The sequence below is a fragment of the Sardina pilchardus genome, chromosome 19, assembly GCF_963854185.1.
Source record: "Sardina pilchardus chromosome 19, fSarPil1.1, whole genome shotgun sequence".
In the NCBI taxonomy this organism is placed as follows: domain Eukaryota; kingdom Metazoa; phylum Chordata; class Actinopteri; order Clupeiformes; family Clupeidae; genus Sardina; species Sardina pilchardus.
The window spans coordinates 30065892-30090583 of record NC_085012.1 but is presented as its reverse complement, the minus strand read 5'-3'; the positions used below and the strand labels follow the sequence as shown (position 1 = coordinate 30090583).

The 24692-nt window shown below is 42.5% G+C and overlaps 1 protein-coding gene across 2 annotated transcripts in view; it reads left to right on the top strand.

The window, feature by feature from the left end:
* ly86 (lymphocyte antigen 86) overlaps positions 1 to 24692 on the top strand; it is a 104297-nt gene that overhangs the window by 31320 nt on the left and 48285 nt on the right. Inside the window, exons 3-5 of one of the 2 annotated variants that reach the window (XM_062521660.1) lie at positions 1356 to 1487; positions 1847 to 1905; positions 23984 to 24046. In XM_062521660.1, the coding sequence (XP_062377644.1) occupies positions 1356 to 1487; positions 1847 to 1905; positions 23984 to 24046 (254 nt within the window). The remainder of the gene's footprint in view (positions 1 to 1355; positions 1488 to 1846; positions 1906 to 23983; positions 24047 to 24692) is intronic. The other variant, XM_062521661.1, reaches the window with a different exon arrangement.

Genomic DNA, 24692 nt, shown 5'->3' with positions numbered 1-24692 from the left:
AAAAAATAGCTACGCTAGCGACGGTCATAATAATAATTTCAATACCTGAACAAACATCTGCGCTTTATTTTCATCAGAGATTACACCTTATTACAGAATTACAGAGGCTATGTAATTAAACAAGTGCATTATGGCCAGTGTTGGTCATCTTACTTTAAAAAAGTAATTAGTTACCGTTATAAATTACTTCTTCCAAAAAGTAATTGAGTTAGTAACTCAGTTGCCACACTGTAAAAGTAATTAGTTACTCAGCAAAGTAACTGACGTGAATTTGTATGTTCTATAACGCTATTAGGCTACGTTCTATAACATCTTTAACGTCAAACATATTTATTATAGCCTAACTGATTGAAGAATAAAAACTGTTATTAGTGGGTGGAAGTCAGAACGTGCGCATGGCATCCGCCCACCCAGCCCAGGCCCGGGGTGGCTATCGGGAGATGCGGGAGGATTCCCGGTGGGCCGTTAACGTTTTGGGCCGGTCTGATTATTGTGAGCTTAAATATATTGTTTCTGACGATTTGCTGCGCTCTCGCGGCACTTCAGCAGCCAGGGCTGTGCGGTCGCGGCCACTTACTCGCAGTTTCCCAAATATTAACAAAGTAGCACTCACAAAACTGTTCGGAAGTCGCAACCAAGTCTATATTTGCAATCTACAGGAGTAAATGAACAACGGCCCTGACGAAATGTAGGCTATGCAGCAGAGACGTGTAATAGGCTAATAATTAATTTTACTGTAAGGTAACCCCCGATATCAAAATCCCTCAAAAATAAAATAGGTTATTTTTAAAATGTATAGGGTCCTCCTTTGAAGATAACGTTCAGTTTCAGTGAAGTAGCCCTGTGAGAAACTATAGAAATCCGACAGACAGAAAAAGTGCACATTTACTTGTCACTATTATGCTTAAAAGCTATCGTGGCAAGTTCGCTCCTGAAGTTGGAAGTGGGCCTATAATGAAATTATTTCCAGATTCCACTCTGATGTACAGTATCTTGGTAGCTATGCCTAGTCTGTCAAGGGTGATTAGGCTAATATGCATTTATTTATTAGCGCAGGGGAGGGTATTCCATCCTATATGATCCTATCCAGTGAACGCGCTTCATTCAGCCAAATTGTAGTAACGCAACGCTTTAAATTCTCAGTAACGATAACGGCGTTGCAACGATGAGAAAAGTAATTAATTAGATTACTTCGTTACTGACAAATTAACGCCGTTAGTAACGCCGTTATACTTAAACGCCGTTACTACCAACACTGATTATGGCACTATATATATCACAAGGAACAACAATTTATGGAGACAAACTGCATGGATGAAATCACAAGAAGTGTGTTGTATTGTTGTGTTCTTTAGAGCACTCTATTGAGGAGTTGTACCTGTCATTGGATCTACTTGATGTTAACAAAGAACTACTTCTGCACTATGATGAACCCCTGTGTTTGCACCGCCTCCCGCGCTTTCCTTTCTGTGGCCGAAAGAAGGGAGGTAAGGCTGTAACATGGATGTGATAGCTACAACATGTATCAAGCATTATATCCCCTATGATTATGGCACTACATTTGCAATATTGGCTATACTGGTCAGATTTCTGAAACATTTTCATTCTCTAACTTCCTTGCTTTACTGCAGTATCATCTTCCACTGTTTTACACTTGACAATGAAAAGCAAAGTATCCGGTATAAATGTAGTATTTGAGTTCGACATCATGTGGTATATTGTCTAACACTCTGAGAAATGGTATTTGCCATGCTTCTCTATGATATAATAGAAAACTCTGTTTAAAATTAAATGATTATATTACATAAGATTATCTAGTTGAATGTTTTTATTTTTTATTCTACAGAGCTAATTAATCATGACTGGCCTTTGAAGATGAAGCCTAGATGGGATATACCTTTTCATGTGAGTTTGCATGGATACTGAATGATATATAGCCTATTGAATGGTTGAGGTTAGAGTTTTACTGATTACCTTTATTAGGGGTCCATTATGGTAAGAGAAGGTTGTGAATGGTCACATTGGTTTATTGATGCTGTAAAGGGTGGAAAAACAGGTCCCAAACGCGCTGCACAAACACGTCGGACGTTCTCCCTTTACATGCGTGAAGAACAATGGATCAGTAGCCATGCAGAGTTAAATGGTAAAGTTATTAGGAGAAAAAACACGATTTATCTGACTCCATAAGATGAATATTGTACCTCTAATAAATTACCAAATAACTAGTTTATTAGCTATGGCAGAGTATGGCATGACACACTAGACTTTAGAGATATATAAACCGGTGAGTAAATTAACCATTTATTAGGCATTGAGCCTTTGAATGTAAGAGTAAAGTAATATCAGTAATTATCCTTAAACAAAGGAACAAAAGGAGAAAGTAAACTTAACCGCATAACAAACAATAAACTTGATCTTAAACCTTAGCAAGTTACCAAGTTACAATAAATACACCAGATAAAACAATGTATAAAATAAACAAAGTAACAAACCATAAAGAAACAAAGAGATAAAGAGAGAGAAAGAGAAAGGGATATAGAGAGTGAAAGAGGGGGCAAGAGATCAGGATGACCCCCTGCCCAGAGCAGAGCATGAATGGAAGAGTCAGCAGCAGAGAATCAGAAGAAGAAGAGAGAGTGAATTGAAGAGCTTCCCTTTTCATTCATCCCGCCACCCCCAACTCAGCAGGACTTCTTTACCTGAGAGTGGGTGTGGTGTGGGTGTGTCAATCACCTAAAGTTCTCCAGTGTAGTTCTTATTCTACAACTATGTATAAATACATTAGATTGCAATGAAATCGTGATCAGGCTGTTGCCCATATTACAAGTATTAATTTAAGACCACACATGAATATATTACATTCACAACATACATTTTACAAGTATTTCAGATGAAGTCAATTTTGCTTTCACTGGATGGATGGAGGAGGTGGCGATGGCTGCTTGATGGGGTGCCGGCCACAGCCAGCTATAACAATAGTGAGCTATCAAAAGCTCACCTAGATGTAAATTCGCAACAAAAGGCATTCAGTTCTAATCAGCTTCAAAGGAATGTAAAAACCTGGCCTTACAATGCAAATGAGAATCAGTGATTTAATTGTGACAGATTTATTTGTAATTTATTATACGGCTCTTCACAATGCAAGTAGAATGCTACATTGACATTGATTTTTCAACGTTCTGCCGGTCATTTTTTATGACCGTTGCTAGTGTAGCAGTTTTCTTCCTTCTTCTTTTTTTTCCTCTGTCATCTACTGCCTGAATTTTTGGAAAGCGATTCCCAGGACACCGTAAAACCGGGGCACATTAAACTTGGTGGGCTTGTAGCCCCAGTAGACTTTTACGGAAACATTTTGCTTGGTCCTCGGAGACCAAGGTCATGGTCTGTGTCAAGGTCTGTGTCATGCATGCTGCCATCTAGTGGTTATGGAATATTTAACACCCATTATTATGATTGAAGTAGCTGCACCCTCAAGAATCGGACAAAGGTAATTTGGGTGATCCATCTAATAAATTGTGTTTTTCTTTTCATACTTTTTTCCTTTATGAATGGTGGTGTATTATTAAGGTACACTTTTGAATGTAATTACTCTGACATTTAAGAAATAACGTCTGCCATTTTAGGTAACGCCTGGTCAATGGGGAATGCAATTGAACATGACGTCACGCATCTGTAGTACTGTGTGGTGTGGAGCGGTACTCACGGAGAAACGCTTTGACGCTTTGAGTCTCTGCCACACGTATGACCTTTGCGAGTGTGCGCATGAAGCGTTCCGCTGTAGCATGTGCTTGAGAAGTGTTATTTTGCGGTGGTGGAACCCTAGATACCGTAAATCCTCTAATATTGGCCTGTGTTCCAATACCGGCCGGGTCTCTAACACTGGCCGGTCCCGCTGTCGGCAGACGTAAACAAAGGCCGGTCTCTAAAAGAGACCGGGGCTATTATCAGAATCAACTTTTTTCTGGGCAGGCTTCATGCTTGTGATTGTAACATGCAAGTAGGCTACCACAGGGGGGCAATGTTTGATAACGAATCCAAACCATAGCTAGGCCTACCGGTAGGCCTACATGCCTGGTCACATCATTCACCTCGCTAACTCAAGACTTCGGTTACCGTTAGGCTAAGTTACTTTGTCATGGCAGCTGAGGAGCCAAAGAGGAGACAGAAATTTGACATTAAGTTCAAACAGAGCGTGCTAGAATATGCTTCCGAGTACTCTGGGGAGCAAGCTGCTAGACATTTTAACATTGACCCGAAAAGAATAAGATACTGGAAAAAGCAGAAAATGGATCTAGCCGCAGCAAACAAAAATAGAGCAAGGGTGCCAGGAGGAGGGAGAAAAAAAGTTAGCGAGGAGTTGGACACAAAACTATGTGAGTGGATTCATTCAATGAGGCACAGTCATAACAGAGTGTCGAGAAAAATGATCCGAAACAAGGCTCTGGAAATCTACCCTACAGTGAGTGACAGAGGTGCGCGTTTTCTGGCTAGCAGAGGTTGGCTGCAAAAGTTTTTAAACCGAAATGGCTTCGCATTGCGTTGTCGCACCACAATGGCTCAGAAGGACCCAGATCTCCTCACAGAGAAACTTGTCTCATTTGTCGACTACGTTAGCAAGACTGTCGTCTCGAAAAGAATTTCAGAGCAGGACATAATTGCAATGGATGAGACCGCCGTTTGGTTCGATATGGTGTCGCCCAGTACCATTGACGTAAGAGGGACGAAGAGTGTTGCGCTCAAAACAACAGGTCACGAGAAAAGCCATCTTACTGTTGTCCTTGCTACAAGGCTGATGGCACTAAACTCAAGCCTTATGTTGTCTTCCGGGGGGCCATTCGTGAAGTGAAAGCAATGCAGCAAGAGAACTCAAGAGCAGTCATCGCCACATCTGCCAACGACTGGATGAATGACGACTTGACCACAGCATGGCTCAGGTCAGTGGTAGGCAAGTTCAGTTTTCGCCCGCGCCTGCTGGTGTGGGATGCTTACCACTGTCACATCAGCACCTCTACCAAACAGGAATTGAGGCCCTATAACATCACAACCGCAGTGATCCCAGGGGGGTGCACTAAGTATGTGCAAGCCCCCGATGTCATGTGGAACCAGCCCTTCAAAGCGAGCCTACATGCTTCGTATGATGAGTGGATGGCTGGGGACGCAGACAAGCAATACACAAGCGGAGGGAACCTGAAAGCACCGTCTCGCCGTCTGCTGGTGGACTGGGTTCTCGCTGCTTGGGAACAGCTAGACAAGGACCTGATCATCAAGTCGTTCAAAGTGTGTGGGCAGTCTGTAAAACCCGACGGGAGTGAGGACGACCTCATACTGTGCTTTCGAGAGGGACAGGTATGATGAAATAGCACTCACGTCTATCAGTCAAATTTATTCATTATTAAAGCAATTTTAGAACTGATTTTCTGTTCTGACGATATGCACCGATTTCGCGGAATCGGAACAGCCAAACGTCATGTAGCCTATCGTTCTTTACAGCCCTGCGCTGCAGGACGTCAGGCCCTAGCTGCGGCTCGCCTGCGCGAGGAGGAGATCAGACGCGCAGCAGAAACAGAACATGAGGAGGACAAAGATGAATTATACAACAATGAACTTGTTGTGGAGGCTGGCGAGAGTGCCGATGAGACAGGGAGAGACGACGAGGAGGATACTGAGGAGGAGGATTAAGAAAGAGTTTTTTTTGTTTGTTTTTTTTTAGTACTTAAAACCCTAATTGGCGGAGGATACTGAGGAGGAGGAGGATTAAGAATGAGTTTTTTTTTTTACTTCAAAACCTAATTGGATAATGATAATGGTTATACTTCGGTAAGATCGGTAAGATGTCTACACTACCGGTAAATTCGTGAGCTTAGAATTATAAGGTTCTATCTCCGTTTAGGGTAGTTCTGAGATATTGAGCATCAAAGTTTTACATAGCTAGCAAAACTGTACTGTAGTACTTTTTTATTTTGCTAATAATTAACTTTTTTTTTTTTTTACAAAAATAACACCACACAGGCATTAATAAGCACCTAATGGATCAGATGATGTCAAAAACTCAATTTCGACCAAAATGGAGATAGAACCTTATAATTCTCAGCTCACGAGTTGTCTTTTGTTGTGCATTTGTAAGGCCAATAGGCTACCATATTTCTACACTGGAAGTTTGCATTTGTTGTACGGTATGTTCCGTAATGTATGTTGTATGTTCTGTAAACTGCACTTCATTTTGCACTTTTCAATAAATGAACCTATGTTAGTATTTTATAGGTTCAAATAGACACAAATTCTCGTTTGTATTCATTGTTCTGGTTGTCCGTTTTGCTCAAATTTATAGAAAGGCCTGTCTCTAATTCTGGCCTCCTTCCTATAACGGCCTGGGCCGCGATGCGCTTGAGTAAAATATAGGCCCCGGCCTATATTGGAGGATTTACGGTATGCAGCGAACTTGGAAAACTGTTTCCCGTTAAAAGGTTTAAAGGGTATTGTCTGTTTTCAGAACCCTGGGAATGCCAAACATAGAGAACACTTTGTCCAGGACAGGGATTACTGAATTGGCTGAGACAGACCTGACTATCTCAACAACGGGGTAGCGTGTAGTCGTCTATGATGACTAGGAGGTATTCACCAGTCTGAAAAGGGCCATAGAAATCAGCGCAAATATTATGCCAGGGAGCTTCTGGTAGCTCAGACATTCTCAGGGGTTCTGACTGTGTGACCAGTGTGTTGGCTTGACAGGCTAAACAGTAAACTCAAACAATGGATTCTGCTTTCTGATCAATGTGAGGGAACCATCTGAGCATTGTCTTGGTCTTTACGACACCCTGAAGTCCTTCATGGGCTAGCTGGAGTACTCTCTGTTCGAGGGACACAGGGATGACATTCCTTGTGCTTTGGAGTGAGGTCATCAGAAAGGGACACGGTGAGCTCTCCACTAAGTTGTCTGAACATTTTCAATGTCTCTGCATGTTGTGTGTCACTGTTACTTTGTGCCATGTGCTGTTTCTGATGTAGGCACTGACCTGCTGCAGCATCAGATCTTTGCGCGTTTCCTCCTTTATTTCCTCAAGAATCATGGCTTTGGGTGTAGCATGTTGAGCCACAAAGTTGATGTATTCCTCTGCCACCTTTACTGCTCTTGTGTTCACACCTGTTTGTAGCTGGATGGGGTGGCAACTCCACACGATGGCCAACGCTTCTTTTTCAGTCATTGAGTAGAATCGCTCTATATGTCACTGAGAGCATGGCTGGCGTAGGTTATGGTGCGCCTCTCGCCTAGTTTGTTGTACTGGTAAAGAATGATGCCTAGGCAGGGCTCGACATTAACGGTTGCCCAGCTGCCACGAGCAACCAAATTATGACAAGTGGCAACCAATTCCTCACTCCTGGTTGCCCCTGTGGCAACCACAAAATGTCCCCATTTGTCCTGTAGTTTGATTATTATTTTCATTTTTTTGGTATAATTATCAGTACATACACATATATTTCAGCATTTCACACATGTGGTGGGCAATGTAAACTTAATTTTCTGACTCGGGATGGCCTGGCAAATGAGCGCAGCTAATAGTAAATTAAAGTAAAATAAGTTTTCAAGTGGGCATAAAGATTAGTGTTGCACGGTACACCGATACTATAAAAGTATTCCAATACCCTGAAATTAAAAAATGTCACAATGCCTAATGTTAGCCTACTTACGTTACTTTTAAGAATGACCGTGTTCTTCTGAAGGAGCCTAAAGCCTACCTTACATTGACAGACTTTGCAAAGATTTGGAAAAGATTTTTGAAAGACTACTGTCTCAGACCCTCTCACATCTAAAGACTTCATTAAGTTTCTAGTCACAGTCTAGTCACAGGCCAGTCTCAGATTAGGATTTTGCAAAGACTGTGGGTCACTATTTACAAGACTGCTGCTAGATTCCTTCAAATTATTTTCATCGTGCAATAGGCTACATGTCATCATTAACAGGAACTCACATGATAGCCTACTCATATCAAAGTCATTTTTTCGCGTTTCTGCAGCATTGTTTGATGTGTGACATCACTAACAGATATAGAGTTGTTCTGTCACGTAGAACAGCCGTCTAATAAATTATAAGAAATGAAATAACAAATAATCATAAAGGCTACAGCTGTCGCCTATTTTGCCCCTTCCTGTTTCATGTTCGACCACGGTTACTATTGTTTTTTAATGTTCACGTCACTATTTGCATGAGCCACGACTGAAAAGACTTCCGATAATATCAAACATGTTTGATATTGTCGTAACAGCAAAACTAGAAAAAGACTGCCTCCGACGGACTTAAAACAGCTAAGATTGGCACCTTACACTAAACGATTTAGATGACGGGAGCGCGCTGCGATTCTAGTACAACTCCCAAGATTTCCGCCCGATTTTGGAAATGTAGTCGCCGACTGTTAAAGAGGAACTATGCAGGATTGGCGATTTCATCTCTGGTTTCTGTTTCGTTTTTCGTTTTTCGTTTTCGCTCGTTTTATGCTTGCATTTTCTCTGCAGAGCTTCCCCGACAGCTTTAGCATGTACATTTATACATATATAGGCTATATATAGGCTATAGGCTATATATATATATATAGCCCATGTATAGGCTATATTTAAATATATAAATTGCAAGCGTGGTTCTTCGTCTCAGACTTCCAGATGTAAACAAGGAGCGATCGTCTCCTGCAGAAAGTTGCATAGGGTCTCTTTAAAACAGGCCAAAATCGTGCAATGTAAGCCAACCTTATGATGCAAGAAGTAGTGGTAATGAACATGTCTCAGCAGATTGAGAAAATTGACGTCCTTACGAGCAAAGTAGATGAAATGGCTCAAACAATTGCCTCGATTGACCGAAAATATGAGGTGATGGCGTCAGATGTTCACGAACAGACCATAAAGTTAAGTGAGCAACAGGAGAAACTAAAGCAACTACAATTACAACTCTCTAAAGTGACAGACGACGTCGATCAAGCCGAGAATAGATCCCGAAGAAACAATCTGAGGATATATAATCTACCAGAAAAGAGCGAAGGAGTAAAGATGAGGGCTTACCTGGCATCAACGCTTTCAAAAAACCTGAACATTCAAGTGGAGGAACTCGATATCGAACTGGCACATCGGATGGGAAGGGAAAGACCATCTGCAAAATCACGCAGTATCATTATAAAGCTGCTGCATTTTCAGAATAAGCTAGACATCCTGAATGCCTCTAGATCCGCAAAGGGATTTACCATCGACCAGAGCTTAGTGACAATTACACCAGATTTTTTGCGGAAAATACAACTTCGCCGAGAGGAATTCTGGCCGCTTCGGGAAAAACTGCATGAACGAGGCCTCAAAACGTGGCTGAAAGACCCTGCAACACTTCGGATACATATCGACAATGAATGGCAAGAGTTTAGCGATGTTCACACTGCAACAGAAAATATGAAAACGAAATTTCAAGATCTGCAGCTATAAGTAAGACAACATAATTCTATTTTCTTCTATTTGACATCAAGGCTATGTACACACGTAGCCGGGTATTTTTAAAACCGAATATTTCCCCCCCTCCGTTTATAAAATAATTTTATCCACATTACCTCGTTTTTGGGGAAAAGAACCTTCCACACATAACCAAACATCTCCGTTTTCAAGGCACTCAGATCCATGCTTCTGCAGTGAACAAAGGTCGCACGTTTGACGTCAGAGCAGATTTGTTGTTGTTTTGGCGCATATTCTGATGTTCGAAACTGCAGATCTCCGGTTATCTCTGGCTACACGTCGATTTATAAACGGAGAATTCGCAGATCTTCACTTTGCCCGGAGTTTTTTTTTAACATTCGTTTATATGCGTTGTCATGTGGAAACGTAGACAAATACCTTCGTTTAAGCAGATACCCGGCTACGTGTGTACGGGGCCCAAGACTGACTGTTTCTAAAGACTCTTTCGTTTAAGGCCTGGGCCTACATGGAAACTATGTTTCTCTATGAATAAAGCTTGGATATGACGGTCTAGTCGTCTAAGATCCTCCATCTGTGTTAGGTTTGAGCACCTGCTCAATTTGAGCTTATCATCATCATCATTTTATTTGTCAGACTCAAGGTCCATAGAAGAACACACAAACAGCCTTACATAAAAAAAACAACAACAACAACAACTTCCCCCACACATTTTCATAAAAGACAATCATACCAGTACCTCCACATTGGTGACTGGTAACGAATTGTGCTGTGTTTGGGATTGGTCAGCAATATAATAATGTAATTCTGTGACATATTTAGGCGACAGATAAATTTATACATCAGGTTCCTCAACAATGCTCTGAAGGTTCTGACACCTGCATTACAAAACAGGCCACTAGCACTACAGCTCCTAGGCTTCCTTAGTAATATCCTAAAGCAGTCATTATAAGCAACCTGTAGCCTCTGTAGACTGGCCTTTTTAAACTTTACCCATAGGGCTGCAGTTTATAGTGGAGTACAGTATGCTTTAAAAAGCTGAATTTTTACTTTGTCAGAGCACATTAGGAATTTCCTTTTCAAAATATTAGCTTGGGCATATAGCATGCGGCACTGTCTATATATGTCATCATCATCAGACATCTGATCTGTGATGTAGTGATCCAGGTATTTTGTTTTCTTACAGACTCCCAACACTGGCAGATAGAAATCTGGAAAACACAGCTCTTTGTCCCCTTTAGTTCTACATATCACAACAACACTTTTTTTTGCATTGTATTGCACATCATATTTCATCCCATATTCAGAACAAATGTTCAGTAATTGCTGAAAACCAGCACTGCTGGGAGAGAGAATGGCCAAGTCATCAGCATACATGAGATGATTTACAAGAGTGTTCCCAATCAGACAACCAGTTTGGCATTCATTTAGTTGCTGAGATAGTTCATCCATGTACAAGTTAAAAAGAGCAGGTGAGAGTAGGCCCCCTGACGCACTCCATTGCTTACACCAAAGGGAGTAGAGACACTGTTACCCCACTTAACACACATTCTCTGTTTAGAGTACCAATAGGTAAGGATTCTTATAACACTATCAGGTGCACCCCTTTGCTTCAATTTTTTAAAAAGCTTAAAATGATTAACTCTATCAAATGCTTTAGAGGCATCAATAAAACCAATTAGAACAGAGGAATTCTGCCTCATATATGTATGTGTTGCCTCCTTGACAGCATAAATACACAACTCTGTACCAAGCTTTGCTTTGAAACCAAACTGATTTTGGCTGGTGGTCAGATATTGATTAAGGCGATCAAGTAAAATCTTCTCCAGGATTTTTGACACTACACTGGCTAAGGCTATTGGCCTATAGTTATCCACACTACCAATCTTACCTGCCTTGTCTTTGATGACTGGCACTAAAGTGACAGCCAACATAGAACTAGGCAGCAGTCCATGTGCCATAAGGCCAGTAAAACATATGGCAAGCAGCGCTGCAACCTTAGGGGTGGCAAACTTGAGGTGTTCTGCTGTGATGTGATCAGAGCCACTCGCTTTATCGTCAGCTAGCTGTTTTATTGCAAGATGTACTTCACTGAAAGTAATTAGCGTATCCTTATTGGTAATATTGCTCACTTCATATGGATCACTCTTAACACAGTTGAATAAGGCAGAGTAGTGTTTCCTCCACAGCTCAGCTATATTATCACTCCCAGAAACTCCCTCTATGACATCAGGAAGTGATGTGTTTGTCCTGTTCAGAGCTCTCACCTCCTTCCAGAAGCCAGTAATGTTGTTACATAGAAGTTTGTCAGCCATAGCATCTGCTCTCATGACCTGTTCATGCTTATCAATGTAACGGATAGCATATTTGTATCTTGCATTAGTGAGCTTTTTATGCTCCAGGACAGGTCCATTTCTGGGTCTGCCTGCCTGTACCCATGCCATAAAGGCCTCCTTAGCTTCTGCATGGTGAGCCGCTACAAATCTATTCCATCCTGGCTTGATTTTATTCGTTTTTCCAGTGTACCTACAGTATGGCTTACTGGCCTCATACATAGCTTCCACAACACAATCATACATATCACAAAGGGCTTTACCATGGGAGATGTCCTTACAGCCCACATCTGAACACATAATAGCATCCCAGGGCATACTTATATTAGTTAACACTGCATCAGTTGTCATGTAATATGATAAAAGGTCATCATCAGTGAGTTTGGACCAGTCCAGATTGGCCCTGCAGCCACCATTCACCTCATGAGTCAACATAGGAAGGCTTTCAATCTCAAATGTCATGACAAATGGCACATGATCAGCTATGGTTGTCCCATATAGGATTTCCATGGATTGTAAAGCTGCATGGGCTTCCGCAGTGCTTATGCAGTGGTCAAGCCAAGATGTTGTGTGCCAAGCCTCACTTATATGAGAATAACTGTTAGCTGGTAAGAGCAGTTGACTAGATAGCATGAGAGTATTATCATCACAGAATTGTAACATATGTTTGGCAAATAAAGACCAACTATCTGAAAGGTCTGCATTCATATCACCAACTATACACAAACTTGCAAATTGATTCTCCTGAATGAAGGAATTTAGAAACCCGAGCCTATCCATATAAATGTCTTCATTCTGTGGACACTCATAAGGTGTATATACATTGAGGATAACAGGCTCCTTATTTTTAAGCTTCAGCTTTATAGCAATACACCAATCAACCTGAGTCCTTATTACATTGATTGCAGAGTCAAGCTTTTTGTGCCATAAAATGGCTACACCCCCTGCCATCCGTCCTTTCACTATTCCCATAGTAAGGTCCACTGTAGATTCCCCAGCACCATGGAAATTGTCATTAAAAGAGTTCAATTTTCCCAAGTCCTGTTTGGGTAAAAAAGTTTCTTGTAAGCACAAGACGTTACACGTTTGCAGCAGATCATCCACTACTTTCCGCCGTGCCCTGTCTCCTGCGCTACTGCCAACACGCAACCCCCTACAGTTGTAAGACACAACACGCATATTAGGGCAGCAAGCTGACAGCTCCACTAGGAGCCGTTGCATCAGATACAGCAGTGGCCTTGGCCCCTTTTATGTTTATTATTATCGTTATTTATTTAACTTTGACACTTTTTTGAGCCAAAATCCTGCTTTACTGTTTTTTGTTGAAATGAATGAAACCATTTGATTGACCTGTATTAGAACTGGCCCAAACTGAAGGGGAAAAAAAAACTTTGGATTCCTGCTGTATTGGTTTTTGTTCGGCAAGGGAAGCAATATCTATAGGCCTATATAATTTGTTTAGGGGCTTGTAGGCCCTCTAGGCTATTTTCTTTTTCCTTTTTTTAAATATATCTCTGTCTGTTTAAACTAATCTAATAAGTAAAAATAAAGAGTGAAAAGTAGTAGTTGTAGTTCAGTGTCATTTTAGATATTGTCGGAAATGAATGGAGAATTATATTTTCTCACCCTTTGAGGGGGGTGAAATGAGCTAGGTTTGAATTGGATGCTGGCCACTGGAGAAATGACCACCATCAGTTTATGTTTTTATTAGGGCTGTCAAAATAACCGATTAATTTAGATTTTGAGATAGAATAACTGATTAAAAAAATTAACGCAGATTAATCGATGACCTTTGACCCGGAGCCATTCTAGTCAGTAACCATTAGACCGTAAAATGGGGAGACGAGAATGTGCTGCATGGATCATAGATTGGCACATTTACTTAAAAAAAACAGCCTGACAGTGTTAAAAAGAAAGTGTTGATCAAAACAAAGTCCTCTGCAATGTCTGCAGCACAGAATTTGCATATTACCGGAGTTTGTCAACTCTTAAGTACCACATTACTGCAAAGACATAGTGTTGACATTGCGATTTTGTGATTACATTTTGTATGCGATTAATTTAGATTAATTAATCACAGAGTACAGTATGTAATTAATTAGATAAAAAATGTTAATCGATTGACAGCCCTAGTTTTTATTATTTTCTTTTCTTTTTCTTTGTTTTTCTTTGTTTACACTCCTTTTATGTTTTGTTGTTTGTTTGTTTGTTATTTATTCACCTTCTTTTCTCTCTTATGTTTGTTATGTCTGCTCACCTCATAAAATACGCTCGGGGGAACTCACATAAAAAAGGTAAAATTTGAGTTCTTTATATATCATAGATTGTTGAACCACATTTTGAAAAAATCAACTTAAGGCTGGCTTACATTGTACGATTTTGGTCTGTTTTAGCAGTCGGCGACTACATTTCCAAAATCGTGCGGAAATCATGGGAGTTGTAGTGGAATCGCTGCGCGCTCCCGTCAACTAAATCGTTTAGTGTAAGGTGCCAATCTTAGTGGTTTTAAGTCCGTGGGAGTCGGTATTTTTCTAGTTTTGCCGTTACGACAATATCAAACATGTTTGATATTATCGGAAGTCTTTTCAGTCGTGGCTCATGCAAATAGTGACGTGAACATTAAAAACCAATAGTGACCTGCTCCAACACGAAACAGGAAGGGGCAAAATAGGCGACAGCTGTAGGCTAGCTTATATGATTATTGGGGGCCAAGCAGCGAAGCTGCGAAGCACCCATAGTGATTGTACCTTTTCCTATTATTATTCTTCTCCAATGGAAGTCTATGGCAGCCCATAGATCAATACAGTAAAAAGTTGTGAAATTTGGCACACTTATTCTACTCACATCTCTAAGCACTTTCACCAATTTACAGACTCCAGACCTCAAACCTCTAGCGCCACCAACAGGTCAAAATTCATCAATTTTTCAACAACATTAATGCAAATATCTCTGAAATGCTTTGACCTATCAAGCTGAAACTTGCTCAGTGTATTAACGCAAAAGGTATAGCCCCACCCACCAATTAACAAGACTTTTCCATGAACGCTGTAGCGCCACCAACAGACCAAGGTCAAAACTTTCAAAAGGTTTCACAGGTCACAAATTTCATTCGATTCTCACCAAAATTTGCACACACCATCTTTAGACCATGCCTTCTTATTGCATTGCTTTCTGGAAGAATTGACAAAATTATTTGCCCTTAACAGCCAATCAAAATTGGCGGCGAAGCCGCCACACAGACATTAAACCTATATCTCTATGGAAGCCTTAGAACCATAGAGTAAAAAGTTCTGAAATTTAATACACATATTCCTCTATGGCCAATGACCACTTTCCCCAATTTACAGACGCCAGACCCCAAAACTCCAGCGCCACCAACAGGTCAAAATTTATACATTTTTCAACAACAATAATGCAAGTAGCTCTACAATGCTTTGACCTATCAAGCTGAAACTTGCTCAGTTGATTAAGGCAAAAGTAATGACCCCACCCACACAAGACTTTACCATTCAGGCTGTAGCGCCACCAACAGACCAAGGTCAAAACTTTCAAAAGGATTCACAGGTCACATATTTCATCCAATACTCACCAAAATTTGCACACACCATCTTCATACCATGACCTATAATTGCATTGCTTTGTGGAACAATTGACGGAAGTGCTCGCCTGTAACAGCCAATCCAAATTGGCGGCGAAGCCGCCACACAGGAAGAGAACCTATATCTCAGCAAGGCTTTCACGTATCAAGACCAAACTTAGTACATAATAATAATAATAAATAATAAATTTTATTTGTATTGCACTTTATATTATGGACAATCTCAAAGTGCTACAAAATTATAATGCAAATGGATAACAGATAAAGACAGATAAAAAATAATGCAATTTAAAATAGATTATATACATACACACACACACACACGCGCACACACACACACACACTCACACATACGTGTATAAAATATACACACACACACACACACACACACACAAACACAAACACACACATACAACACACACACACATCAACAAAATACATTTAACAGAGAGCTTTTTTAAAAAGATATGTTTTCAAAGTTTTTTTAAAAGTGTTCAATGTCTGTGGGGCCCTCAGGACGTCAGGGAGGGCATTCCATAGCCTGGGAGCAGCAGCAGAGAAAGCTCTGTCACCCATCCTGTGGAGCTTGGTTCTGGGGATTTGGAGGGTGTTAATGATTGTTGACCGCAGGGGGCGTGAGGAGGTCTGGGGGGTGAGGAGTTCCTGTAGGTAGAGGGGAGCATGTCCATATATGCACTGGTGGGTGAGGAGTGTGATCTTATACTCTATTCTGAAATTAACCGGGAGCCAGTGGAGACTTTTTAGAATGGGGGTGATATGTTCATGCTTGCGCACCCTCATCAGGATCCTGGCAGCACTGTTCTGGATGTATTGAAGTCTCTGGATGCTCTTGCCAGAGATCCCAATGAGGAGTGCATTGCAATAGTCCAGCCTGGAGGAAACAAAGGCGTGGATGAGCTTCTCTGCATCGCCCAGGGTGAGAGTTGGACGGAGTTTGGCAATGTTCTTGAGGTGGTAAAATGAAGTCTTGCAGAGATGTTTGATGTGGGTGTCAAAAGTCAGTTGTGGGTCCATTTTAACACCCAAGTTGGTGACAGATGTTGACAGGGAGATGTTTTGTCCAGAGAAGGTGATATTTTTGATGGTGGAAGAGCGGAGCTGATGTGATGAGCCAACTAGAATTGCTTCTGTTTTAGAGCTGTTCAATTGAAGGAAGTTGAGCTTCATCCAAGCCTCTATCTCCTCCAGACATGTTGGCAGGGGAGCAGATGAAGTGGGGGTTGTCCTGAGGTAGAGCTGTGTGTCATCAGCATAACAGTGGAAAGTTATTCCGTGTCTGCTAATGATATTGCCGAGGGGGAGCATGTAGATGGTGAAGAGGGTGGGGCCCAGCACAGAACCCTGAGGGACACCACAGGTGACGTTGTGGGTATGTGATTTTGCCCTGCCCAGGGCGACGTGCTCGGTTTTGCCGGTCAGGTAAGAGTGGAACCAGCTGTAGGCATTGTCTGAGAGTCCAATGGTGTACTGCAGGCGATGGAGGAGGATGTTGTGGTCTACTGTATCAAAAGCAGCTGTTAGGTCCAGAAGGATGAGCAGAGATGGGGAACCAGTATCTGCTGTCATCAGGAGGTCGTTGGTGACCCTAACCAGGGCTGTTTCTGTGCTATGGCCAGGACGGAAACCAGACTGAAACTTTTCAAACAGGTTGTTGTGTTTGAGGTGATCAAAAAGTTGTGCTGCAACTGTTTTTTCCAGAACCTTTGACAGGAATGGAAGATTGGAGATGGGCCTGTAGTTGGAGAGAACTTCTGGATCCAGTGTGGGTTTTTTTAGTAAAGGTCTGATGACAGCTGTTTTTAATGCAGAAGGGATATGGCCAGCCATGAGAGAGTGGTTTATGATGCTGGTGATGAGTGGAGAGACGGCAGAGATGTTAGCCTTCAGCAGGGCTGAAGGGAAAGGGTCCAGAGCACAGGTGGATGGCTTCATTTTTTTGATGATGTGCTCCACCTCCTCCTGTGTGGCATCAGAGAAAGAGCAGAGGGGCTGGACAATCTCAAACGGTGAGTCAGCAGTTGGGAGGGGCAGGACAGCATTGGCAGAGAGGTGGGAGCGGATGTTATTAACTTTTTGTTTGAAAAAAGTAATGTGCATGTTGCACCTCTCCTCAGTGGTCTCAGAGTGGGAGGATGAGGGTGGCTTGAGAAGGTGATTTATTGTTGAAAACAGTTGTTTAGAGTCACCTGGGCTGTTGTTGATAATGTTGGAGTAAAACTTAGACCGTGCATCTCTCAGAGCATGAGCATACTCCCTCCTGTGTTCTCTGTATGCCTGTTTGTGAACAGTCAGTCCAGAGGCCTTGAGCCGCCGCTCAAGAACACGCCCAGCCGTCTTCATCTTTCGCAGCTCACAGTTGTACCAGGGTGCTGAGCGCAAAAATGAGACTGACCTGGATGTAAGAGGGGCGTGGAGGTCCAGGAGACTGCTCAGGGACTGGTTGTAGAAATCCACTGAGTCAGCAACAGAGGGGAAGACAGTAGAGCCAGAAGAGAGAAGTTGGAGGTCCAGGGCCAGGGCATCCGCATTGATGTTTTTCAATTTTCTGAAATGGATCTGTCGCTTTGGTTTGGTGCAGGGGGAGGGGAAAGACAGCTCCATTGACACAACCTTGTGATCAGATACACCAAGATCATAAACCTGTAGGTTGCTGATGGGGGCGGAGTTAGAGATGACCAAATCAAGTGTGTGTCCCCTAGAATGTGTCGGGATGTCAACATGTTGTTGTAGGTGGAGAGTGTCTAGTAGCTGAAGAAAATCAGCTGCATGGTGACATGAGGGGTTATCAACATGAATATTTAAATCTCCCAGGATTATGGTATTTGCAGAGGTAGTACAGAGTGTTGTGAGGAGATCAGATATTTCTGGGATGAAGGCAGAGTTTGGTTTTGGTGGCCGGTAGATAAGGAGAACAGTCATAGGAAAAGGGGGCTTACATTTAAAAGCAAGACACTCACATGAAGATGTTGTAGGTAGTGAGATGGGGGTCAGCTCCAGGCCCTGTTGGTAGATGACAGCAAGGCCACCACCGCGGCCAGTGCTGCGAGCTGCCTCCAAGTAACTGTAGCCGGGGGGACAAGCTTCATTTAGGGCAGAGTAAACCTCTGGCTGGTGCCAGGTCTCTGTCAGACACATGAAATCAAGTCCTCTCTCCCTGATGTGTTCTTCAATCAGTGTGGATTTGTTGTTGATGGATTGAGCATTGAAAAGTTCGAATTTTACCAATGACTGTGGGATGAATCTCTGTACAGGTCGCAAAACACTTAAGTCCACTCCATGAGATGTATCCATCCGACTATGCGAGGCCCTGCTGGAATGCGGAGATCTCGCGATATTTCCAGTGTTGTCTGAAACTGAAACTGATGCGAGAGTCCTCTGACGATGCGTCTGCCGTGTGACGTGTACATGGACTCAGGACCCAATGAAGAGGAGTCTCAATAAATTTGGCAAATTTTGACCACTATGTGGTGCTGTATTCAAAGAAAGTAGGCTCATATTTCAACATTAATGTAACCATTTGCACCCGCCCACTCTGCCATGTCATGTCTTTTGACTACTAGGGGGGCGCTATAATCACAGGAAGTAGGCTCATATCTCAGCAACGGTTTCAAGTATCAAAACCAAACTTGGTATATAGACTCAAGACACCATCCTGAGAACGCACAACACATGTCATGTCTTTTGACCACTAGGGGGGCGCTATAATCACAGGAAGTCAGCTCATTTTTCAATAATTCTATCATCTCTCTCTCTCTCAAACCCAGACACAAGCACACAAAACCTCCTCTATGGTGGTCGTGGGGGGGAGTTCCATTTGCACACGCCCACTCTACCATGTCATGTCTTTTGACCACTAGGGGGCGCTATAATCACAGGAAGTCAGCTCATTTTTCAGTAATGCTTTCATCTCTCTCTCTCTCAAACCCAGACACAAGCACACAAATACTCCTCTATGGTGGTCACGGGGGGAGGGGGGGAGGGGAAGGGGTTGTCTTTCCAAATTTCCAAAGCTTGGCCCCCACATTGCTGCTTGCAGCTATATTTTGTTATTTCATTTCTTATAAATTATTAGTCTAATTATTCTACATGACAGAACAGCTCTATATTTGTTAGGGACGTTACACATGAAACAATGCTGAAGAAACGCAAAAAAATGACTTTGATATGAGTAGGCTATCATATGAGTTCCTGTTGATGATGACTTGTAGCATAGTGCACAATGGAAATAATTTGAAGGAATCTAGCTGCAGTCTTGTAAATAGTGACCCACAGTCTTTGCAAAATCCTAATCTGAGACTGGCCTGTGACTAGAAACTCAATGAATTGTCTTTAGATGTGAGAGGGTCTGAGACTGTAGTCTTTCAAAAATATTTTCCAAATCTTTGCAAAGTCTGTCAATGTAAGGTAGGCTTTACACATGTCTACAATCCAAAACGGCATGTTAGTGAGTGCAAGTTCCCAAGTAGTGCAACTTCCCTGTTTACTTTCAAAGCCCCAATTGCAGCCAAGATCAACTGAATGAATGAACCACTCACATGAACACAAACACCATGCACTCACACACACACACACACACACACACACACACACACACGTGTGCAAGTCTCTGCATTACTAAACCAGGCAAAGTCAATGAGGGCATCAATTTGAATGCTGACACTAATCTCAACTGAAAGCTGAGGCAAAGTTGCAAGTTTCCAGGTTCAGTTTTACCCTCAAAGCCTGCTTTGCAACAATGAAATTAAATGACAGACACACAGACAGAAAAATTTAACTTATTGCCTGAAGGGAATTTGTCTTGCACTCAAGCTAGCCACATTGAGCATTTAAGGACAACAATAATCAGTTTAAATAAAGAGAGCAGAGGGGTATTTCACAAAACCTAGATAAGGGATTAAGCCGGGATTTTTTGGTTATCCTGGATGAACTTACCCTTAACTCGGTTTCACAAAAGAGATGCTACATAAGTTGCCATGGGAATTTATTCTCTGAAGCTAGCCTGCTCCCGACCAGGCTAACAGCCAAGATAAGTTAATTCTAATGGCAATTACATTATCTGATTGGTTCAGCGAGCTGTCATTCAAATCAGACCTGCATGCGATTTTTGAAAGAGCTGTATTCCATTTAATATACTATTTGCTACTTGCATATACTCGCAAAACACAACAGAATGTCTGCCTAATACCATATGGATATCATTCAAATTATGGTGGCCTTATAATTAATAACAAAATCGTTGTTTGCGTCTTCTTTTGACCGACGTTTGATGAATAGCCTACTGTAGTAGTTGATTGGAAGTGGAGGGGACATATTTCGAAGGTGTTTTCAACTAATTTGGTTTTAAGACAAAATAAAGATATAGTCATTCTTTGTGCATCTTTGCAGTAGCAAGCGCTTTCTTAATGACGTTGCGTGCCGAGACAAGAGGCGTGTTCAAGTTCAACTCCAAATGACCTCTTGCAGCAGCGAGAGCTGCCGGTGGCAGCAGGGGAGGGGATACAAACGCTGCTATGAAGTTGTACACTCTCTACTTCCCGTAGTCTAGACTTGACCATGTGACGAATCACGAGGCACGGACCTGCACGGAACCTTGTGGATATGAGGAGGCATCTAAACACCTGCACATACGTCAGGGATGTAAAAGCCAATTAGGGCAAAGACCTGACGTCATGAAGGCAGGGTCTAGGCTCCGCTGCGCTCCGCAGTACCTCCAAAGCTGCTGCTCCGCTGCGAAGCAGCTGCCTGGCCACGCCTTGCTCCGCGATAAGTTGAGGCCATGTGATACCGACTGCAGAGTCGAAAACACACCCATCTAGACCATCGTGGACAGATTTTTAACCACGTGCATCTTGTGCTGCGCAGTTTTTGTGCTGCGCAGCCATCTTGAACGCGCCTAAGGAAGCGCTCACACGTGGGTGCATACATACGTGTCACAGGTAGGGGGCGCCACTGGCACCCACCCATTCTAGAGTTCCACACAGGGGAGCATTGACCACACCCAAGCAATAAGGTAGACAGAGGCAAGGTGAAAACAAAACAGAGAATTTATTTACTTATTAAAATACACAATTAACAACGGGGGAAAGGGGAGTGGGAAATGTTCTGCCTCTGGTGGCTAATGGCCGCACTGTCCGCGGTCAGCCCATAGCAGCCTGGAGAGAAGCAATGTGCAAAAGGTGCAAGCAAAGCACAGCAATTAAAGTTTGTGTGTAGTCAACACAGCAAACACACTCGTGAGCAAGCAGGCAGAGATCAGGGGCTTCCCTTGGACAGGGGTATCCACAACACGGCATAAACGTTCAGTAAAAGGTATAAAACGGTCCATTCTACAGTGCAGTATCCGGCAGCCTGCGCTGCTACTCACACTTCGGTTCAGTCCACATGCCCTAGGCGCACGGCAGAGGTTTGCTCTTCCTGCTTGCTGCAGCGTCGACGTGGGGCCTCGGACCCAGCGCGCAATTCCCGGTTCCTTGGGACATCATTGGGCCTAGCCCCGTGCTCGCCTCCCAGTCCGTCGGGAGGAGGCGCCGTCGCCGACGTGGTTCAGTCCGCTCACCTGCCCGTCCGGCCGCTCCGGCCTTATCCTGTGTGTGTCTTCCCTCCGCGTCCGAAGGACGATGTGTTTAAAAGAGTAGGGGCTGTGGCCAATTTGCCAATCACTGCCCCTGCTGGCATACCTCACACCTGCAACTCATTGCCAGCATTGATTGAAAGTTCATTGTTCTAATTAGTTCCCTGGGCAGCCATCTTGTTCCGGGCGGCGCCCCTCGTTTACCTTCCCCAAGGGAACAATTTGCAACAGTTAGTTCCCTCCCCACGTCACCTTGTGACCTACGTAAATTTGTATTCAGTTGGTCTGCCACACCTACTCCCGCTGTGTAACAAAAATAAGCATGATTCCCCATCCAACAAAGTAAAACTTTACCTCGTTGTTAGTCTATTTCAAAAGTGGATGTTCACTTTGTGTGCAAGACGCTATTTTTCGCATCTTTTTTATTCCAACCGTGAGTTATTTGGGGGAGAAACGAGAACGCGCACACATCCCGAATAACTTACACCTGGCTTGACATAGTCGCTCCTATTCATCCTGGGGGGTATTTCACAAAACCAAGATAGGGGATTTAGACAGGCTTACTGGGTTGTCCTGGATGAACATAGCCTTGACTTGGTTTCACAGAAGAGATCACGTATAAGTTACCATGGGAATTTATACTTGGAAGCTAGCCTGCTCCCGACCAGGCTAACAGCCAAGCTAAGTTAATTCTAATGGTAGTTACATTGTCTGATTGGTTCTGCTAGCTGTCATTCAAATCAGACCTCCATGCGATTTTTTTTAAAGCGCTGTATTCCATTTATATATTATTTGCTACTTGCATTTACTCGCAAAACACAGCAGAATGTCTGTCTAATACCATATGGATGTCATTTAAATTATGGTGGCCTTATAATTAATAACATAGGCCTAGGCTACTCGTTGTTTGCTTCTTTTTTGACGGACGTTTGATGAATAGCCTACTGTAGTAGTTGATTGGAAGTGGAGGGGACATTTTTCGAAGGAGTTTTCAACTAATTCGGCTTTTAAGACAAATTAAGATATATATAGTCATACTGTGTGCATCTTTGCGGTGGCAAAGCGCTTTCTTAATGACGTTGCGTGCTGAGACAAGGAAGCTCTCACACGTGGGTGCATACGTACATTTGCATTCACTTGGTCTGCCACACCTACTCCCGCTATGTAACAGAAATAATCATGATTCCCATCCAAAAAAGTACGACTTTACCTCGTTGTTAGTCTATATCAAAAGCGGTTGTTCACTTTGTGTGCAACACGCTATTTTTCGCGTCTTTTTTATTCCAACCGTGAGTTATTTGGGGGAGAAACGAGAACGCGCACACATACCGAATAACTTACACCTGGCTTGACCTAGCCGCCTCAACTCATCTGCGCTCAGCATTAGTGAAACGTATTTAGCATGTTTACTTTGACCAGGCTTGGTCAACCGCGTGTGTCGTCACTTATCTTGGATCTACTTACTCTGGTTTTGTGAAATACGCCCCTGGATTGGCGTTAGTGAAACGAGTTTTGCAAGGACGACTAGACAACGCTATGTCAAACCTGGCTTTATCCCTTATCTTGGATGTCTTAATTCTGCTTTTGTGAAATACCCCTCAGATCACAAATTCGTCCCAAGTACTGAGACTTCGACTACTTGGACCCCATCAATTGATGTTATGCATGTTATGTTTAGGTAGCCTGGCTCAATGAGATGTAGTCTGGGAAAGAAACATTACTTTTCTCGTATTTTAGAAATGTCCAGAGACATTTATTGGGTGCTACAGATGTCTATCAAATGTGTAAATTTTAACAGAAGCTGGTTTGGTTCTTAACTGCCATCGTCTTGCTGTCCCCCTCGTTCTGCAATTGGATCCCTAGCTGAGATGAAAATTAGGTCCATGGAACCCAGGCTGCCTACTGTAGCAGCTGGAATGAAATTGCGCGCAAGGCAGCATGGGTATTCCTAGGCCAGTGTTCAGGCTTGTTTTTGTCTAATACAAACCAAAATAACAAATAACCAAATCTCTTCTCTTTTTCTAGGGTCACTTCAACGTATGGATTCAGCTTTTGAACCAAGATGGCTACCAGATTGCATGTGCAAATGTAACTCTTATTCATGATTAATGATTATGACCGCAATCAATTTGGAGAGCACAATATGAGAAACAATATTTACTTAAAATATTCTACTTTATAACTATTGTTATCGTCTATCACGGTAACGCTAACTACCTTAACATAATAATAATCATCTTTATTTATAGAGTAACAAAAACTGTTGGAATTAATAGTGGTCAAATTTGGCCTGCGCTCTCGCTCAGCCCTGACACATAAACCTAGTCGTTTGTATCCGGATGAGCCTGTTTGCAGTCAGTTACCTAGTGGAAATATGTCCCATAAAATGTAATGGAAGTGAGGTTTTTAAAAATATGATATTTCTGACAATAAATGAAAGATTTCGAAGTTGGCATGTCTCTTTTGTCTCGGCGGAGCTGAGATAAGAACAATCGGAACACAACCGTATTCTTGGTCAGCTGCTTAATCTCATTGTTAGTCGACCATCACGCAGGCTATATTTTTTTGATGAATGTTCCTGGGGGAGGTCTTTAGTTGCGCGGGATGTCAAAGGGTAAAAGTTCGAGGAGAGAGACCTTCTAGTGCCTTGAAAAAAAATCTCATGAGCTGCTGGCCGCCACTGCAGCAGAGTTAGTCACCAAAGACCCAAATTCACAGCTATTGCTACTGTCAT